Below are 15,884 nucleotides of genomic sequence, written 5' to 3' on the forward strand. Positions count from 1 at the left end.
ATGGTAACTGGTAACTTCATTTTGAAAGTTACAAATTTACCACATTTAGATGAATACGATTCCGTTAAAAGCTAACCTGACTCACAAGAAACTCTCAGAGTTTTGTATTACTCGACACTTTAATTTTCGCGGATGATTATTTGGGCAAAGAAGAAGAGCAGCCAGTTGAAAAGTTGAAAAAAAACATTGGGGTTAATATAATACAGGTATGTGTTCGAAATTGTTGTTCGAAATTTATCATTCCGAGATTTCAAATCCCAATGGCATTTCGCTAAAACACCTATTGCTATTCAGGACCTAGTAAACCTGCCTATCAAGGGGGCGTCTACTCAACAATTAGACTTGGACTGCTTGGAATGCTGCTCAGAAATAAATGGATTCCTTATGATATGCCTGATTCAAGACTTAAGCAACATTTACTCTTGCATTTAATAACTTAATTGCTATGATCGCTATGATTTCGATTGCAGCTATATAGAGTAGTAAACTTTGCGCTTAGTCACTATGTGAAATTCCATCCACAGCGATTCGTTCAATGCCATCAAGCTTTGAGAACTACCAAGGCGCTACTATTTTATTGTCCCCAATTGTATATAGCAACTTTCCCAATTTCCGAACCCATACCCATTGTATAGCATTAATGTGTGTGGTATTTTTGAGTTGCCCAGCGACGGTCATACTTAACCGTGTTTAGTGGAAAAAATGCAATTCGCTCTGACAAAAAGATTAATTTAGCCGCGTAGACTTACAGACCGATGGAAATGGAGATGGAATCCGACAACAGTGACGACGAGGGCTCGATTGGCAATGGATTGGACTTGACCGGCATTCTTTTCGGCAACATCGACTCCGAGGGCAGATTGCTAGAAGATGAAGGAGAGGGAGGCGGGGGCACCGGGTTCGATGCGGAGCTCCGGGAGAACATCGGATCCCTGTCCAAGTGAGTGTAGATGTTTGGAGCGGTAAACAGGCATCTTCTTCCAAAAGTACATTCCTGTACCTTACATTCTGCCTTATTTGTATGAACTTGGAGATATTTTAATTATTTGTGTGTAGAAAACATGCGCTAAAAGCCGAAGTTCACGTCAGACTATTATTGCTTCCAGGTGTTTATGGACACTGCAACATATGCTTATCTGTAAGTCGGTCATCTTCAAACGATAGCGACTCTAAATGGACTCTTTAGACATCTTTGTTGCAGGGAATTTATTTTTAGTATTTAATATTTAGACCTATAACATACTTGGATATACCTAATGCTATCAAAATGCACCACATTCAGGTTGGGTCTCGATTCAATGCTGCTCGAAGTAATCGACCGGAAGGAGGCCGAGCCCTTGTCGGAGGACGAGGAGGAGGAAAAGCCGGAGGCTAGTGCCAGTGGAGGACTGAGTGTCTTTGATGCCCTCAAGGCAGGCGTTAAAAGTGACGAAAAGGAGGATGGTGCCGTAAGAGCTCAGGACGATGCTATAGATTACTCGGATATCACAGAGTTATCCGAGGATTGTCCTCGCACTCCCCCGGAAGATGCCACGTCCTACGGTGACTTGGAGGACGCCATTCCAGCTTCCAAGGTGGAGGCCAAGATGAGTAAGTGATCAATCCAATGAAGACGAATTTGTTGGCGACATTCTCCGGACTTAGGGAAGACTGATAGGTGAAAATATTGTTTCAGGAATATATGCCTTTTGAATTTTTTGATTGAACAATCACAATTTTTTGTTTTAAAGTAGATATATTTTACTTTGTGTTTTTTTTTAACTTACTTTGCACAACAATACCCACAATAAAAAATAGTAAAAAAAATATTCCTTACCTTTTTCTAGACAACATTTTTTTTGTTAATATAATTGGGTTTAAAAATCTGCGGGAATTATAAGGTGTTGCCTTCAAGATTATATCGCAGTCTCTATGTATTTCTAATCAAAGTGGATTTTTATGCTAAAAACAATCAGTTATGATTTAGAAGACCTGGCAAAATAAACATTAAAAAAATATCTAAAGAATGTTTAAACATTTTTTATTTGCAGCCAAGGATGACAAGGAACTGATGCCCCCACCTAGTGCTCCTATGAGATCGGGCTCTGGCAGTGGCACTGATGAGCCGGCCAAACAAAACGAGGGCTCCAGTCCCGGCGGCGACACCAAGTCCTCCGATGCCAAAGGTAGATTGGGATTTTAAAGCCAAATGTTATTTAATATAATAATTGTCTGGTAGATGCGGACCGCAAACTGGACACACCTCTGGCCGACATTCTGCCCTCCAAATACCAGAACGTGGATGTGCGCGAGCTCTTTCCCGACTTTCGCCCCCAAAAGGTTTTACGATTCTCGCGTCTCTTTGGACCGGGTAAACCCACTAGTCTGCCCCAGATCTGGCGACACGTGCGGAAACGCCGCAGGAAGCGCAATCAGTCCCGTGATCAAAAGGTAGGAACTTATATTTCAGTGTACATTTTATAAAGAAGTTTTATTATTTAGGAGTAGAGTACTATTTAATTGATTTACTAACCCCTTAAAACACTTCCTTGCAGTTAACTAACACTGGTGGATCCGATTCCCCCAGCGACACAGAGGAGCCTCGAAAGCGAGGCTTCAGTCTCCACTATGCATCGGAGCCAACGCCGGAGGAGTGCATGTCTGACGACGAAGACAAACTGCTTGGCGACTTTAACAGCGAGGACGTGCGTCCGGAGGGACCGGAAAACGGAGAGAACAGTGACCAGAAGCCCAAGGTGGCCGACTGGCGTTACGGGCCAGCACAGATTTGGTACGACATGTTGGAGGTGCCTGACTCCGGCGAGGGCTTCAACTATGGATTCAAGACAAAGACGGCTACCTCCTCATCTCAGCCACAGACCAAGGATGAGCGGCGTGTGAACAGTCCAGACGAAGAGGCCGAGGAGCCAAGCATAGCGGACGACGCTTTTTTAATGGTCTCACAGCTGCACTGGGAGGACGACGTTGTCTGGGATGGCAACGACATCAAGGCCAAGGTGCTACAAAAGCTGAACTCAAAGACAAATGCAGCTGGATGGCTGCCTTCCAGCGGATCGAGAACAGCTGGAGCCTTCAGTCAGCCGGGAAAAACGTCGCTGCCGGTGGGAAACAGCAGTGGTAGTTCCAAGGGCTCGGCGGCATCCAGCAAAAAGGCACAGCAAAAGTAATTTATCGTCTTTATATTAGACCGGTATATTGCAATAATATTCATCCAAATTTCAGTGCTCAAGCAAAGCCAGCGGAGGCACCTGATGATACCTGGTACAGCCTGTTTCCGGTGGAGAACGAGGAGCTAATATACCACAAGTGGGAGGACGAGGTGATATGGGATGCACAGCAAATGAGCAAGGTGCCCAAGCCGAAGGTACTCACTTTAGATCCGAACGACGAGAACATCATCTTGGGAATACCCGACGACATCGATCCCTCTAAGATCAACAAGAGCACGGGTCCTCCGCCAAAGATTAAAATACCGCATCCCCACGTGAAGAAGTCCAAAATTCTGTTGGGCAAGGCGGGCGTAATCAATGTGCTGGCTGAGGACACGCCACCGCCGCCACCGAAAAGTCCAGACCGCGACCCCTTTAACATATCTAATGACACGTAAGTCTCCACAGATTTTACCTATGCGGAATCTAATGGTCGATCCTGTAGGTACTATACACCCAAGACAGAACCGACACTGCGCCTTAAGGTGGGTGGCGGAAACCTCATTCAGCACTCGACTCCGGTGGTAGAGCTGCGGGCTCCCTTCGTGCCTACGCACATGGGGCCGATGAAGCTACGCTCTTTCCATCGCCCTCCACTCAAGAAATACTCGCACGGTCCGATGGCCCAGGTGGCACCACATCCCGTCTTCCCACTGCTAAAGACCATCGCAAAGAAGGCCAAACAGCGCGAGGTGGAGCGCATTGCTTCTGGTGGTGGAGACGTCTTCTTTATGCGAAACCCAGAGGATCTGAGCGGCAGGGACGGAGACATCATTTTGGCCGAGTTCTGTGAGGAGCACCCGCCTCTAATGAACCAGGTGGGCATGTGCTCCAAGATCAAGAACTACTACAAGCGCAAAGCAGAGAAGGACAGCGGCCCGCAGGATTATGTCTACGGAGAGGTCGCCTTTGCGCACACCAGTCCCTTTCTGGGTATCCTACATCCTGGCCAGTGCATCCAGGCGATTGAAAACAACATGTACCGGGCGCCCATTTATCCACATAAGATGGCGCATAACGATTTCCTCGTTATTCGCACTCGGAACAGCTACTGGATCCGATCGGTGAACTCCATCTTCACAGTGGGACAGGAGTGTCCGCTGTACGAAGTACCGGGTCCGAACTCCAAGCGCGCTAACAACTTTACTCGCGACTTTCTTCAGGTAAGTGATAAAATGTAATTTGTTTTTTACATGTTTTAATTGTTTTGTTTTGTCAGGTGTTCATCTACCGATTGTTCTGGAAGAGTCGCGATAATCCTCGCCGCATCCGGATGGACGACATAAAACAAGCGTTTCCCGCCCATTCCGAGAGCAGCATCCGCAAACGGCTAAAGCAGTGCGCCGACTTTAAGCGCACGGGCATGGACTCCAATTGGTGGGTTATCAAGCCGGAGTTCCGACTCCCCTCTGAGGAGGAAATCCGTGCAATGGTCTCACCTGAGCAGTGCTGTGCCTACTTCAGCATGATCGCGGCCGAGCAGCGATTAAAGGTAAGTAATTTGATGTTTTATTTATTTAAAATTCACATTTTGTCTCTCGCTTCTTCATTCGGTAGCGATTATAAAAAATGACTTTGATTTTTGATACATGTGCTAATTATGGTCAATTTAAGTAATTATAAAATATTTTTCTCTGCTTTTAGGATGCTGGCTATGGGGAAAAGTTTTTGTTCGCACCCCAGGAAGATGACGACGAGGAGGCTCAACTGAAACTGGACGACGAAGTGAAGGTTGCTCCCTGGAACACGACTCGCGCGTATATCCAGGCCATGCGTGGAAAGTGTTTGCTGCAGCTGAGTGGTCCGGCTGATCCTACGGGTTGTGGTGAAGGATTCTCCTACGTTCGAGTGCCAAATAAGCCCACGGTAACATAAATTAATTAACAATTAACACCTGTTTTAGAATTATAAAATAAGTTATCTTATCTAAATTAATGTCAACATTTTATTATACAGCAAACCAAGGAGGAACAGGAGTCGCAGCCAAAGCGGTCAGTTACCGGAACTGATGCAGATTTGCGTCGATTGCCACTGCAGCGTGCAAAGGAGCTCCTACGACAATTTAAGGTGCCTGAGGAGGAGATCAAAAAGCTTTCTCGCTGGGAGGTTATTGACGTGGTGCGCACCTTGTCCACGGAGAAAGCCAAGGCCGGTGAGGAGGGAATGGATAAGTTCTCCCGCGGCAATCGGTTCTCCATCGCTGAGCACCAGGAGCGCTATAAGGAAGAGTGCCAACGCATTTTCGATCTGCAAAATCGAGTTCTTGCCAGCTCGGAGGTGCTGTCCACCGACGAGGCAGAGTCCTCGGCATCCGAAGAATCTGATCTCGAAGAACTGGGAAAGAACCTGGAGAACATGTTGTCCAACAAGAAGACCTCTACGCAGCTGTCGAGAGAACGCGAAGAGCTTGAGCGCCAGGAGTTGCTTCGCCAGCTGGACGAAGAGCACGGCGGGCCAAGTGGCAGTGGAGGCGTTAAGGGAGCTAAGGGTAAGGAAGAGGCCGGCCAGCAGTTGCTGGCCACCAGCAATCAAGGTCGCATTCTTCGCATCACGCGTACCTTTAGAGGAAACGATGGCAAGGAGTACACCCGAGTGGAGACTGTGCGGCGGCAGCCGGTTATCGATGCCTACATCAAGATCCGCACCACTAAGGATGAACAGTTTATCAAGCAGTTTGCCACGCTAGACGAGCAGCAGAAGGAGGAGATGAAGCGCGAGAAGAGGCGCATCCAAGAGCAGTTGCGCCGCATTAAGCGCAACCAGGAGCGCGAACGTCTAGCGCAACTGGCCCAAAACCAAAAGCTGCAGCCAGGTGGCATGCCCACTTCCTTGGGCGATCCCAAGAGCTCGGGCGGCCACTCCCACAAAGAGCGTGATAGTGGGTATAAGGAGGTCAGTCCTTCACGCAAGAAGTTCAAGCTGAAGCCGGACCTGAAGCTCAAGTGCGGCGCCTGTGGGCAGGTTGGTCACATGCGCACGAACAAGGCCTGTCCTTTGTACACGGGTATGCAAAGCAGTTTGTCCCAGTCTAATCCCTCTCTGGCCGACGATATGGACGAGCAGAGCGAAAAGGAGATGGCCATGGATGACGACGATCTGGTGAATGTCGATGGAACAAAGGTGACGCTAAGCAGCAAGGTGCTCAAACGGCATGTTGGCGACGATGGCAAGCGACGCAGTGGCTCCAGCTCGGGTCTCACACTGAAAGTTCCCAGAGATGCGATGGGCAAAAAGAAACGCAGAGTGGGTGGCGATCTCCACTGCGACTACCTTCAGCGGCACAATAAGACGGCCAACCGAAGGCGCACAGATCCTGTGGTGGTGCTGTCCTCCATCCTGGAGATCATCCACAACGAATTGCGTTCCATGCCGGATGTAACACCATTCCTTTTCCCGGTCAATGCTAAGAAAGTGCCAGACTACTACCGCGTGGTTACCAAGCCCATGGATCTGCAGACGATGCGGGAGTACATTCGTCAGAGGCGCTACACAAGTCGCGAGATGTTTCTAGAAGATCTCAAGCAGATCGTAGACAACTCGATCATCTACAACGGACAACAAAGTGCCTACACTTTGGCCGCCCAGCGCATGTTCAGCAGCTGCTTTGAGCTGCTCGCCGAGCGAGAGGATAAGCTTATGCGCCTCGAAAAGGCCATAAACCCGCTCCTGGACGACGACGATCAAGTGGCTCTTTCCTTTATCTTCGACAAGCTGCACACGCAGATTAAACAAATGACCGAAAGCTGGCCTTTCCTCAAGCCGGTCAACAAAAAACAGGTTAAAGACTACTACACGGTCATCAAACGACCCATGGACCTCGAGACTATTGGCAAGAACATTGAAAGTGAGTCGTCGGGAATATTCCATATTATTTAACTGCTCTTTACTAATTCCAACTATTAATACAGGTCATCGCTATCACAGTCGAGCCGAGTATCTGGCTGACGTCGAGTTAATTGCCACCAACTGTGAACAATACAATGGCAGCGATACCCGCTACACCAAGTTTGCCAAGAAGATACTGAATTACGCGCAAACCCAGTTAGAGGTGGTATGTTTCCTATTGCCTCAGAGACCGTTAGTTCATCTTGTCCTTTGTTCCACACTAGTTCGCGGAGCACTGTGCCCAGTTGGAGAATAACATATCCAAGACGCAGGAGCGTGCTAGGGAGAATGCGCCAGAGTTCGAGGAAGCCTGGGGCAATGATGACTACAACTTTGACCGCGGCAGCCGAGCCAGCTCTCCCGGGGACGACTACATCGATGTGGAGGGCCATGGGGTGCACGCGTCCTCATCGAATTCCATCCACCGCAGCATGGGCGCTGAGATAAGCACGTCTCATACCGCGCCGGCAGCGCGGAAGTCTGCCGCCCCCGGTCCTGGTGAGGTGAAGCGCGGAAGGGGAAGACCCCGCAAGCAGCGCGATCCCGTACAGGAGGGTAAGTGGGCTAGGGTCACTTAACTCATTTTCTATTCGCCTGATCGGTACAGGGTCTGCGGCACTATCTCTTCAATTTCATACATACACATCTCGACATTTACTCTCTCTCTCCTGGTCTTCTTAAGAACAATTGGTATTGATCACGCTTCCTCCTACATTTAGAAATCAGTAAACTATAAGAAATATGTACAAAATTTGCATATTGCAAATCTTTGGTTATGGTTGACACGGATCCAAACGGATTCTTATGCTTATACTAATCCCCAACTATTTAAGCGTAGTAAAACTGATCTTCTAAATGGATGATATTTATTTAATATCATGTAGATATTCCGGAAATGGGCATCATCGCCATGCATGAATTTGAATATATGTAAACCCAGTAAACCCAGGAAACTTTCAATTTCACTATTTCTGACTATTTAGCATTTGAATTACGTTGTTATAAAGTGTAAAAATCGATACTTTATATGTACATTAGCAGGATACGCCGCATTAAGGCATTTTAGCAAAAATGTGTTTTAGAGTCACACGTAGTATTGCCAGTAATCACCGTGGTATGCATAACGTAACTTAAATGTAAACCACGATCAGGTTAAAGAAGCTGACCGATCGGATGACTGTATCTTATATAGCTTCCAAAGGAAAGAGCATTCCTGCTCTTCAATTTACTTCTAGTTTACTTCTGACTAAACGAAATCGCTAAAAGAGTATCTCAGTTAGGGATAGCCATACACACAAGCAAATGAAAAATACCGAAAACCTTGATACTGTTGTCACCCACGAACTGCAAAAACTTTTACCTTTTTCTAGTCAAATCCCACAATACGGTTAAGCGTGGTCGGGGGCGTCCGAGGAAGGACAGCCTTGCCTCAAACATGAGTCAGGCGCAAGCTTACTTCCTGGATGAAGGTAAGCCTCTTTTCGCCGACTGGACGGAACAAAGTCATCGGGCCTCCACAAAAATATTCACCTGCAATAATTTTTTATTACACATGAAACCCAAAATTTTATTGACACCTCCACTGCTTTCTCACACGCACCTCATTTTCCGTTTGGATTTTAGATGACTAACAATAGTGCTAACCCCAAACACACAACTAAGTAGTTACATTTCGGCATGATTTCTTAAATTAGAATTTGATTTTGCCTTTTTGAGCACTTTAAATTAAACATGCGTTCTGTTTCAATTGTTGGTAATGCACAATTCGCCGACCCATATTGGAACTTTCCTAATAATTTATTTGCTTTTAATTAGACCTGCAATGCTCGACGGATGACGAGGATGATGACGAGGAGGAGGACTTCCAAGAGGTCTCCGAGGACGAGAACAATGCGGCCAGCATTTTGGATCAGGGCGAACGCATCCACGCACCTGCCGAAGGCTTGGATAGCATGTTCGATCCCAAAAACATTAAGACGGAGATTGACCTCGAGGCCCAGCAAATGGCAGGTGGGTGTATCCGGCCAAGGGCCTTCTTATTTCGGATAGTTCTCTGAGAGGATCGAATAATTTGTTGATACCTATACAATTTGCAACCGCGGTGATTACTGTTTAATTCCTCAAAATTTATTTAACAACTAAATACTATACTGGGATGTTTGCAAATTACGCGGTGTTACAAAATTGAACTTTCATTTATTTACCACAAAATTATTATTACTACTTTTGTAAATTCTAAATTTAAAACTAACCTTTCTGAGAAATAATATTTTTACGGTTTTGGTACCTATTTCAAATTTAAATACTAATCTAAAACCCTTTCGAACGCTTACTTTGTTTGGATTTTGTTTCTGTTTCTGATTTCACTTAAATCGCCTGAGCAGAGGAGCCAATCGGCGAAGATGACAGCCAGCAGGTGGCCGAAGCAATGGTGCAATTGAGTAGCGTGGGCGCTGGCTACTATGCTCAACAGCAGCAAGGTCTTTATTATCCCTTATGAGTGTTTGTGTTGTGCCCTAGATGTCCATGTCCCTACCCCCCATCCCTGTTCCCTTTGGTCATGAAATACTCTCTTGCTGATCAGAAACTTCCAACTATTTCAGACGAGTCCATGGATGTGGACCCCAACTACGATCCCTCCGACTTCCTGGCCATGCACAAGCCTCGCCAGAATCTCGGCGAGCCCAGCAGCTTGCAGGGCGCCTTTACCAATTTCCTGTCCAATGCTCAAGATGATAATGGAGCTTACAACACCCCTGAAGCCAGCACAAGTGCCACTGGGGCTTCGGCTATGGGAATGGGTCTTCCGTCCCAGGAGGATGATTCATTGGCCTTGCAAATGCCGTCTGAAATGCCTGCCACTACGATAAACAATGGCATGGGCATCGACGATGATCTAGACATTTCGGAGAGCGACGAGGAGGACGATGGTTCCCGAGTGCGAATCAAAAAGGAGGTATTCGACGACGGAGACTACGCCTTGCAGCATCAGCAGCAGATGGGACAGCAACCGCAATCGCAGTCGCAGATCTACCTCGTGGATTCGTCCAACGAGCCCACAAACTTAGACTATCAGCAACCACCGCAGCTGGACTTCCAGCAAGTGCAGGGAATGGAGCAGTTGCAACACCAAGTGATGCAGCAGCAGATGCCCCCACTGCAACCAGAAGAACTGCAGCAGCAGCAGACGCCGCAAGGAGACAATGATTATGCCTGGACCTTCTAGTGATTAAACATCTTATTAGTTGTAAGAACCAAAAAAATACCTTTTTGTTCGTTGTTTGCCAATTTGTGTTTACATGTTCATTAAGCTTGACTTGGAAATCCATTAAAACTTATATAATTTCTCTAATGTCCTTCGAAAAAATGTAAACAGCTAGTTCTTCCTTACAGCCGCAAAAATTATAACTCCATATTTTTCAAATAACTACTATCATCATTTGACTTTCCTAGGGTATAGTATTAATATAGGTGTAAGAACTAAAATATGTTATTTTTAACTTCAAGGTCGAGCAATATATATTCTCCCTTTAATTCAACATGTAAATTTAAAGTTTCTATAATTTGTATGAAACGTTATATTACTTTTTTAAAATGTTGAAAAAAAGGTTATTTCCACGGTAAACTTTTATATATAAAGAATAGAAATTGCCATTGGAGGCACGAAACAAGTTTTTCCCTTTATTTCCTCAAGGTTTAGACACAAGATGTTTTTACAGACTGCTGTGTATTGGAATCAACAAGGTATCCCAAGCTTGTAGCTGGCTTAATGCAGTTATTGGAACACTGAACCCCCACAGAAAACCAATTGTTTAGGAGCTTTGCAGTTCTAGGTTGGACTGCCAATCGTTTAATTTTTAATAGCTCAGTTCACAGTTAACGTGATAACGTAAATCTTAGCTTAACTTGCATGTCACAGTTGTCGTCCTCAACGGGGCATTACGCCATCTCCAGCCTCCTCCACCGCTCTACCCCTGCGCCCTATTGCTTTGAGAATTTTCGGGTTGCACTTGGGCGAGTTAGTGATGCCTCATGGCCTTCAAGAGTTCCCGCAGTGCGGATCTTACAGCAGCTTCAGGTGGCCGGTGACCCGGTCGATGTCCACGGCAGCCGCTGGACCCACGGCCAGCACAGTCTTGGAGTTCGCCTCGATCTGGGTGCGACCGGCGTCGCGTATGAGGCACGTGTTCAGCTGCTGGCGCTCGGCTGCCTTCTTAATGGCCATCAGCTCCGCCTCGCTCTCAACGCGCACGGCGATTTTGGCGCATCCGCAGTTTTCCCACGCCCGTAACAGCCGTGGCGTCCTGACCACCGCCCTCTGATAGGCGCCCACTGCTCCGTGGCCGCACTGGGCGGCAATCTTGCCCTTGCCCATCTTGAGGTCGTTGCGCACCACAAGGACCATCTTGAAGTTCTCGTTGAAGCCACCGTAGCCCTAAGTAAAGGGATAAATAATACATCCGTTAATAATCCGTAAATTAAAATCACTAAATGGTGATTGAACAAAAAAACAATATAAAAAAAGCAGAAAATATCAAGAGCCTTTGTTGGAGATTTAAATTCCATTTATGTTTAAGTTTCTCCTAACGTAATTCGGAAATTTGAAATGAAAATGTGAGAAAAAAAGTTAGTACAAAAAATTTTTGAACTTCAGACGTTGAGAAATGGGAAAAGCCTATACCAATTGAAAGTCTGATTTGTCTGAAAGTCTTATTTGATTACAAATTATTACTATTTCAATCTTTGAAAGCACATTTAGACAGTTTAATGAACTCACAATTACCTTCGAAAACTCTGATACTTAAACTATGATTTAACAGGGATTTTACCGAGGTCATTAAAATATGAATTAACATCCTCAAATCTAAAAAACACCAGCTGAATTTGTGTTCGCACTGCTATTCTTGTGGCCGTCAGTGTAGGTGCGTATTGTTGCATTTGTGGTAGCTGTGAAAAGTACCAGGTACCAAGTGTGCCGATAGGTGAAGTCTCTGGACTCCCTCACATGACCTCCAGAAGGGTTTCTTTCTCACCTTGTCCGACACAGGAGCCTCGGAAGCACTGGGCACTGAGGATCCGGCCAAAGATGGGGCCGCCGCTCCCTCGTCGGAGGCCGAGTCCTTGGCGTCGCCCCGCTTCAGGGCGTATCGGTAGCCCACGAAGAAGGACAGCATCACAGCCAGGCCATTGATGATCTGCGTCGAGTCCAGCAGCTTGTCGCCCATGTCGATCCGTTTATTTCCTATATATTTCGCGAGAAAACGCAACCGATGGCGCTCACTTCACGTTTCCGGGTGCGGTCACACCAAGTGCGGATTTCGAAACGGTCTTACTAATGGAGGTGACACTTCTAGTTGTTAGTTGCGATAGCTGCCCACGGAAAGGACATTCTTCCACTTTAGGATTTTTTAAATAAATTAAGAAGGGGAGAGTACAATAAAAAATGTATACCTATGTCCGCAAATGGCTAACTTTATTGTGTCCAAACTTAATTTCTTGTTAAAATTAAAAGTGTAATTTTCTTTATTACAGAAATATATCATACATATATAAAACGTTAAAACTTTGAGACAATTTTTTATTTGACATAATCGATGGTAGATCGGTTAATTTATAATTAGAATATATAATCAGAATATATAATATATTTTTAAATTTTGTATTTTCATTTTGTTTGTCTTTTAAAAAGCTGAAATCAATATTATAAGGATAACTATCGATATAAAACCGCGACAGTCTTTCCCAAATCCAAACAAAGCACTCGATCTATCGATACTATCGCGGATGCTTAGCCCAGCTCTAGTCACTATGCCACATACGTGTATGTAATTTTCTGTCTTCGTGGACGAAGCCGAAGAGTTTTGTTAAAGGCCCGTAAACTGCATTTAGATAGGTTAATATCCTCTTTAAGGACCCCGAACACACAGCCGCAGCCATGGGCGTAGCCAGCATGTTGCAGATCGACGAGATGCTGGGAGACTTCAACAGAATGAACAAGCGTCAGGTGAGTGGCGCCGCTCTTTCGGCCATATGCACATTTATAGCATCCTGATCCGGATTCCCCCCTCCACAGTCGCTGTACCAGGTGCTGAGCTTCGCCATGATCGTCTCCTCGGCGCTGATGATCTGGAAGGGCCTGATGGTGGTCACCGGCAGCGAGTCCCCGATCGTGGTGGTGCTCAGTGGCAGCATGGAGCCGGCTTTCCACCGCGGCGACCTCCTCTTCCTCACCAACTACAAGGAGGAGCCGGTGCGCGTTGGCGAGATCGTCGTCTTCAAGGTGGAGGGCAGAGACATACCTATAGTGCACCGCGTCATCAAGCTGCACGAGAAGTGAGTGTCCTGCGAAGCAGGGATAATAATCCCAGAGGGGGCTTAGACTCATAGTTTAATAGCAGTGTGTAGCCGTGGACTTTAGGCTTTAGGGCGTATCTATCCTCGATTAGCAGAATCTTTGTTTAAAATTATTTGTCTAAATATTATGTTGCTTATATGTGCCAAGGGAACGTAGAGATATTCGATTATATATTGTTCGTATCCTTATCTGACTACCCATATATACAAACATTTTTTTTTAGTTTCTCAGCTTCTTTATGAGTAGTTAAAGAACTTTTTGAGGCGAAGCCTTTTTCCTTGTTTTAAAATATTTTTTAAGCGATGTGCTAATTTCGGTGCGGAAGATTTAGAAGAATCTTGGAAAGGAAGTTATTAAAGTTTTATAAACTATTTATCCTGATATAATGCATAATTTTGAGTTATTTCAAGTGAATACAGTTTTCAATTGTTTTCTCACCTCACCTTTAAAAAAAAATCTAAAGTGAATTGCTAAAATTCTCTTCTTCCTGCGACAGGGAGGATGGTTCCGTCAAGTTCCTGACCAAGGGCGACAATAACAACGTGGACGACCGAGGTCTATATGCGCCCAACCAGCTGTGGTTGACCAAAAAGGACATTGTGGGCCGGGCCAGGGGCTTCCTGCCTTATGTGGGCATCATCACGATCTTCATGAACGAGTATCCCAAAGTGAAGGTAGGTCTAGCAACTCTGTTGTTGTATTTTCCTAACTTATTCCTGAATTTTCTCCCTCTTCAGTGGGCCATTCTCTCCATCCTGGCCATTTTCGTGCTGCTGCATCGGGAATAACGTGGCTTGCTCTTAATTTGTAGGTACAATTTATAAGTAGGAAGTGCACAATCTCGAGCCTGTCTGCATTTTCCATTTCCTTACCACCCGAACAGAACGACCTTTGTGCGGAGCTGAGTTTCAATAAAGATACAAGTAACAATTTTTAATAGTTCGATGACTTTTCAAAAGCGAGGAGTTGCTGCTTGAGATCAGCACCCCAGTGGTACTTAGATGCTCCGTTCTGGGACACAATGCGGTGGCAAGGAATGAGGATGGCTACTTCGTTCTTGGCCACGGCATTGGCCACAGCTCTGATTGCTGACGGACGCCCCATACGCTCGGCCAGTTGGGAATAGGTGCAGGTTTCACCAGTCGTCAGATCCGCAAGTGCCCGCCACACGGACAACTGGAATTCCGTGCCCAGGATGGCGATTGGTATGGCTTTCGAGTTTTCCTTGTCGTTCCCGAAGAATTTATTGGCCACCAACTGGGTGGTTGCGTCGTCCTTCTGGAGCTCAGACTTTGACCAACGCTTTCGAACTTCCTCGTAAGTTTTCTCAACGCTTTTATCCACAAAATGGAGCACGCAAATTGCGAAATTGTCTTTCGAATCCACTGTGGCATGCTTAGTGACGCACATCATCATCTGGCCAAATTTGGTCGCCAGGAAGGTGAAGCATAAGGTCTTTGGAGGACTCTCCAACGGAATCAGTTGAATTCGGGCGTCCCGAGCGAACCACATTGTCTCTTTGCGCCTAATTTTCAAGTTTAGTTTTGGGAATGTTGTGAATGAAAGTATGCAGTGTGACCTGAACTAGAGCCCCAAAAAATACCTCGTTCTGAGCACAAAGGTTGCCAGATTAATTTACAAATAGTTAAGTCAGAAACCTGCTGAGTTTTAATTAGGAGGTATCTTAAAAAACCAAGAACAAGGATTGCTTCTTTAATTTTTTTTAATTAAATACCACAAAAAGTGGTCGTAAAAAGAAAAACGTCGATAGATACAAAATACTCTCGAGAAAATCAAAAATTAAAAAAATAACACAACTGTTTGAGAATTCAAGAGACCCCATTTATGGTCGTTCCATAAATTGTTTACTTCTATAAAATTTCCAATAATTTAATAATTTATCAGCAAAAAAATGTGCTTTACCTTCAGCAATATTATATCTATATGCATGTCTCAATTTACAGAAGAAATAACAAGAAAGGAAGATAACTTCGGCAAACCAAGTTTGTATACCCTTGCAGTTATAAGCAATAATCAACTTTAGTAAATAATTTTTTCAGCTATAATTTTATACAGCTATATGATATAGTCTTCCGATTTTGATAAAATTTAATTCGAAATTCAGAAAATGTTCTTTTCAAGCTTAGAACGTTATATGTTAAAAATACCGAAGATATAATTTTTTCATATTATTTTACCACTAATTTTCCGATCATTTCTATGTCAGATATATGATATAGGCGTCCGATTTTGATAAAATTTAATTCGAAATTCAGAACTAATTAAAAAATGTTATTTCCATGCCTAGAAGGTTATATGTTAAAAGATATAATTTTTTTTAATTTTTTCCCCGATAGTTCCTATGGGAGCTATAAGATATGCTGCAAGGGTATAAAAACGAATTTTCATTCGTTTGTTATTATGAATTGCAACTA

The 15,884-nt window shown here is 45.0% G+C and overlaps 4 protein-coding genes across 8 annotated transcripts; 2 read left to right on the forward strand and 2 right to left on the reverse strand.

The window, feature by feature from the left end:
* The first annotated feature begins 659 nt into the window (after window positions 1–659).
* LOC108027254 (transcription initiation factor TFIID subunit 1) lies at window positions 660–10,765 on the forward strand. 5 transcript variants are annotated; one of them, XM_017098609.3, is made up of 16 exons: window positions 660–940; window positions 1,283–1,590; window positions 2,031–2,165; window positions 2,219–2,430; window positions 2,535–3,163; window positions 3,223–3,603; window positions 3,655–4,372; window positions 4,429–4,701; window positions 4,854–5,075; window positions 5,166–7,053; window positions 7,118–7,260; window positions 7,319–7,649; window positions 8,465–8,563; window positions 8,910–9,104; window positions 9,479–9,574; window positions 9,698–10,765. In XM_017098609.3, the coding sequence occupies exons 1-16, from the start codon at window positions 756–758 to the stop codon at window positions 10,318–10,320; spliced, it is 6,438 nt and encodes a 2,145-aa protein (XP_016954098.1). In that variant the 5' UTR covers window positions 660–755; the 3' UTR covers window positions 10,321–10,765. The 5 variants fall into 5 exon arrangements, with proteins under 5 accessions (XP_016954098.1, XP_016954099.1, XP_016954100.1 ...); XM_017098610.3 differs by having other exon boundaries at window positions 7,118–7,257; XM_017098611.3 differs by lacking the exon at window positions 9,479–9,574.
* A 137-nt stretch (window positions 10,766–10,902) lies between these two features.
* LOC108027038 (probable peptidyl-tRNA hydrolase 2) lies at window positions 10,903–12,415 on the reverse strand. Its single transcript, XM_017098238.3, has 2 exons — window positions 12,128–12,415; window positions 10,903–11,529 (listed from the first exon to the last, which is right to left on the reverse strand). The coding sequence occupies exons 1-2, from the start codon at window positions 12,317–12,319 to the stop codon at window positions 11,158–11,160; spliced, it is 564 nt and encodes a 187-aa protein (XP_016953727.1). The 5' UTR covers window positions 12,320–12,415; the 3' UTR covers window positions 10,903–11,157.
* A 481-nt stretch (window positions 12,416–12,896) lies between these two features.
* Window positions 12,897–14,386, forward strand: LOC108027441 (signal peptidase complex catalytic subunit SEC11A). Its single transcript, XM_017098890.3, has 4 exons — window positions 12,897–13,098; window positions 13,168–13,427; window positions 13,946–14,123; window positions 14,187–14,386. The coding sequence occupies exons 1-4, from the start codon at window positions 13,030–13,032 to the stop codon at window positions 14,235–14,237; spliced, it is 558 nt and encodes a 185-aa protein (XP_016954379.1). The 5' UTR covers window positions 12,897–13,029; the 3' UTR covers window positions 14,238–14,386.
* Window positions 14,352–15,077, reverse strand: LOC108027440 (methylated-DNA--protein-cysteine methyltransferase). The gene has a single exon (XM_017098889.3). The coding sequence runs from the start codon at window positions 14,959–14,961 to the stop codon at window positions 14,383–14,385; it is 579 nt and encodes a 192-aa protein (XP_016954378.1). The 5' UTR covers window positions 14,962–15,077; the 3' UTR covers window positions 14,352–14,382.
* Window positions 15,078–15,884: the final 807 nt, after the last annotated feature.

Source organism: Drosophila biarmipes, chromosome 3R, assembly GCF_025231255.1.
Source record: "Drosophila biarmipes strain raj3 chromosome 3R, RU_DBia_V1.1, whole genome shotgun sequence".
Classification (NCBI taxonomy): domain Eukaryota; kingdom Metazoa; phylum Arthropoda; class Insecta; order Diptera; family Drosophilidae; genus Drosophila; species Drosophila biarmipes.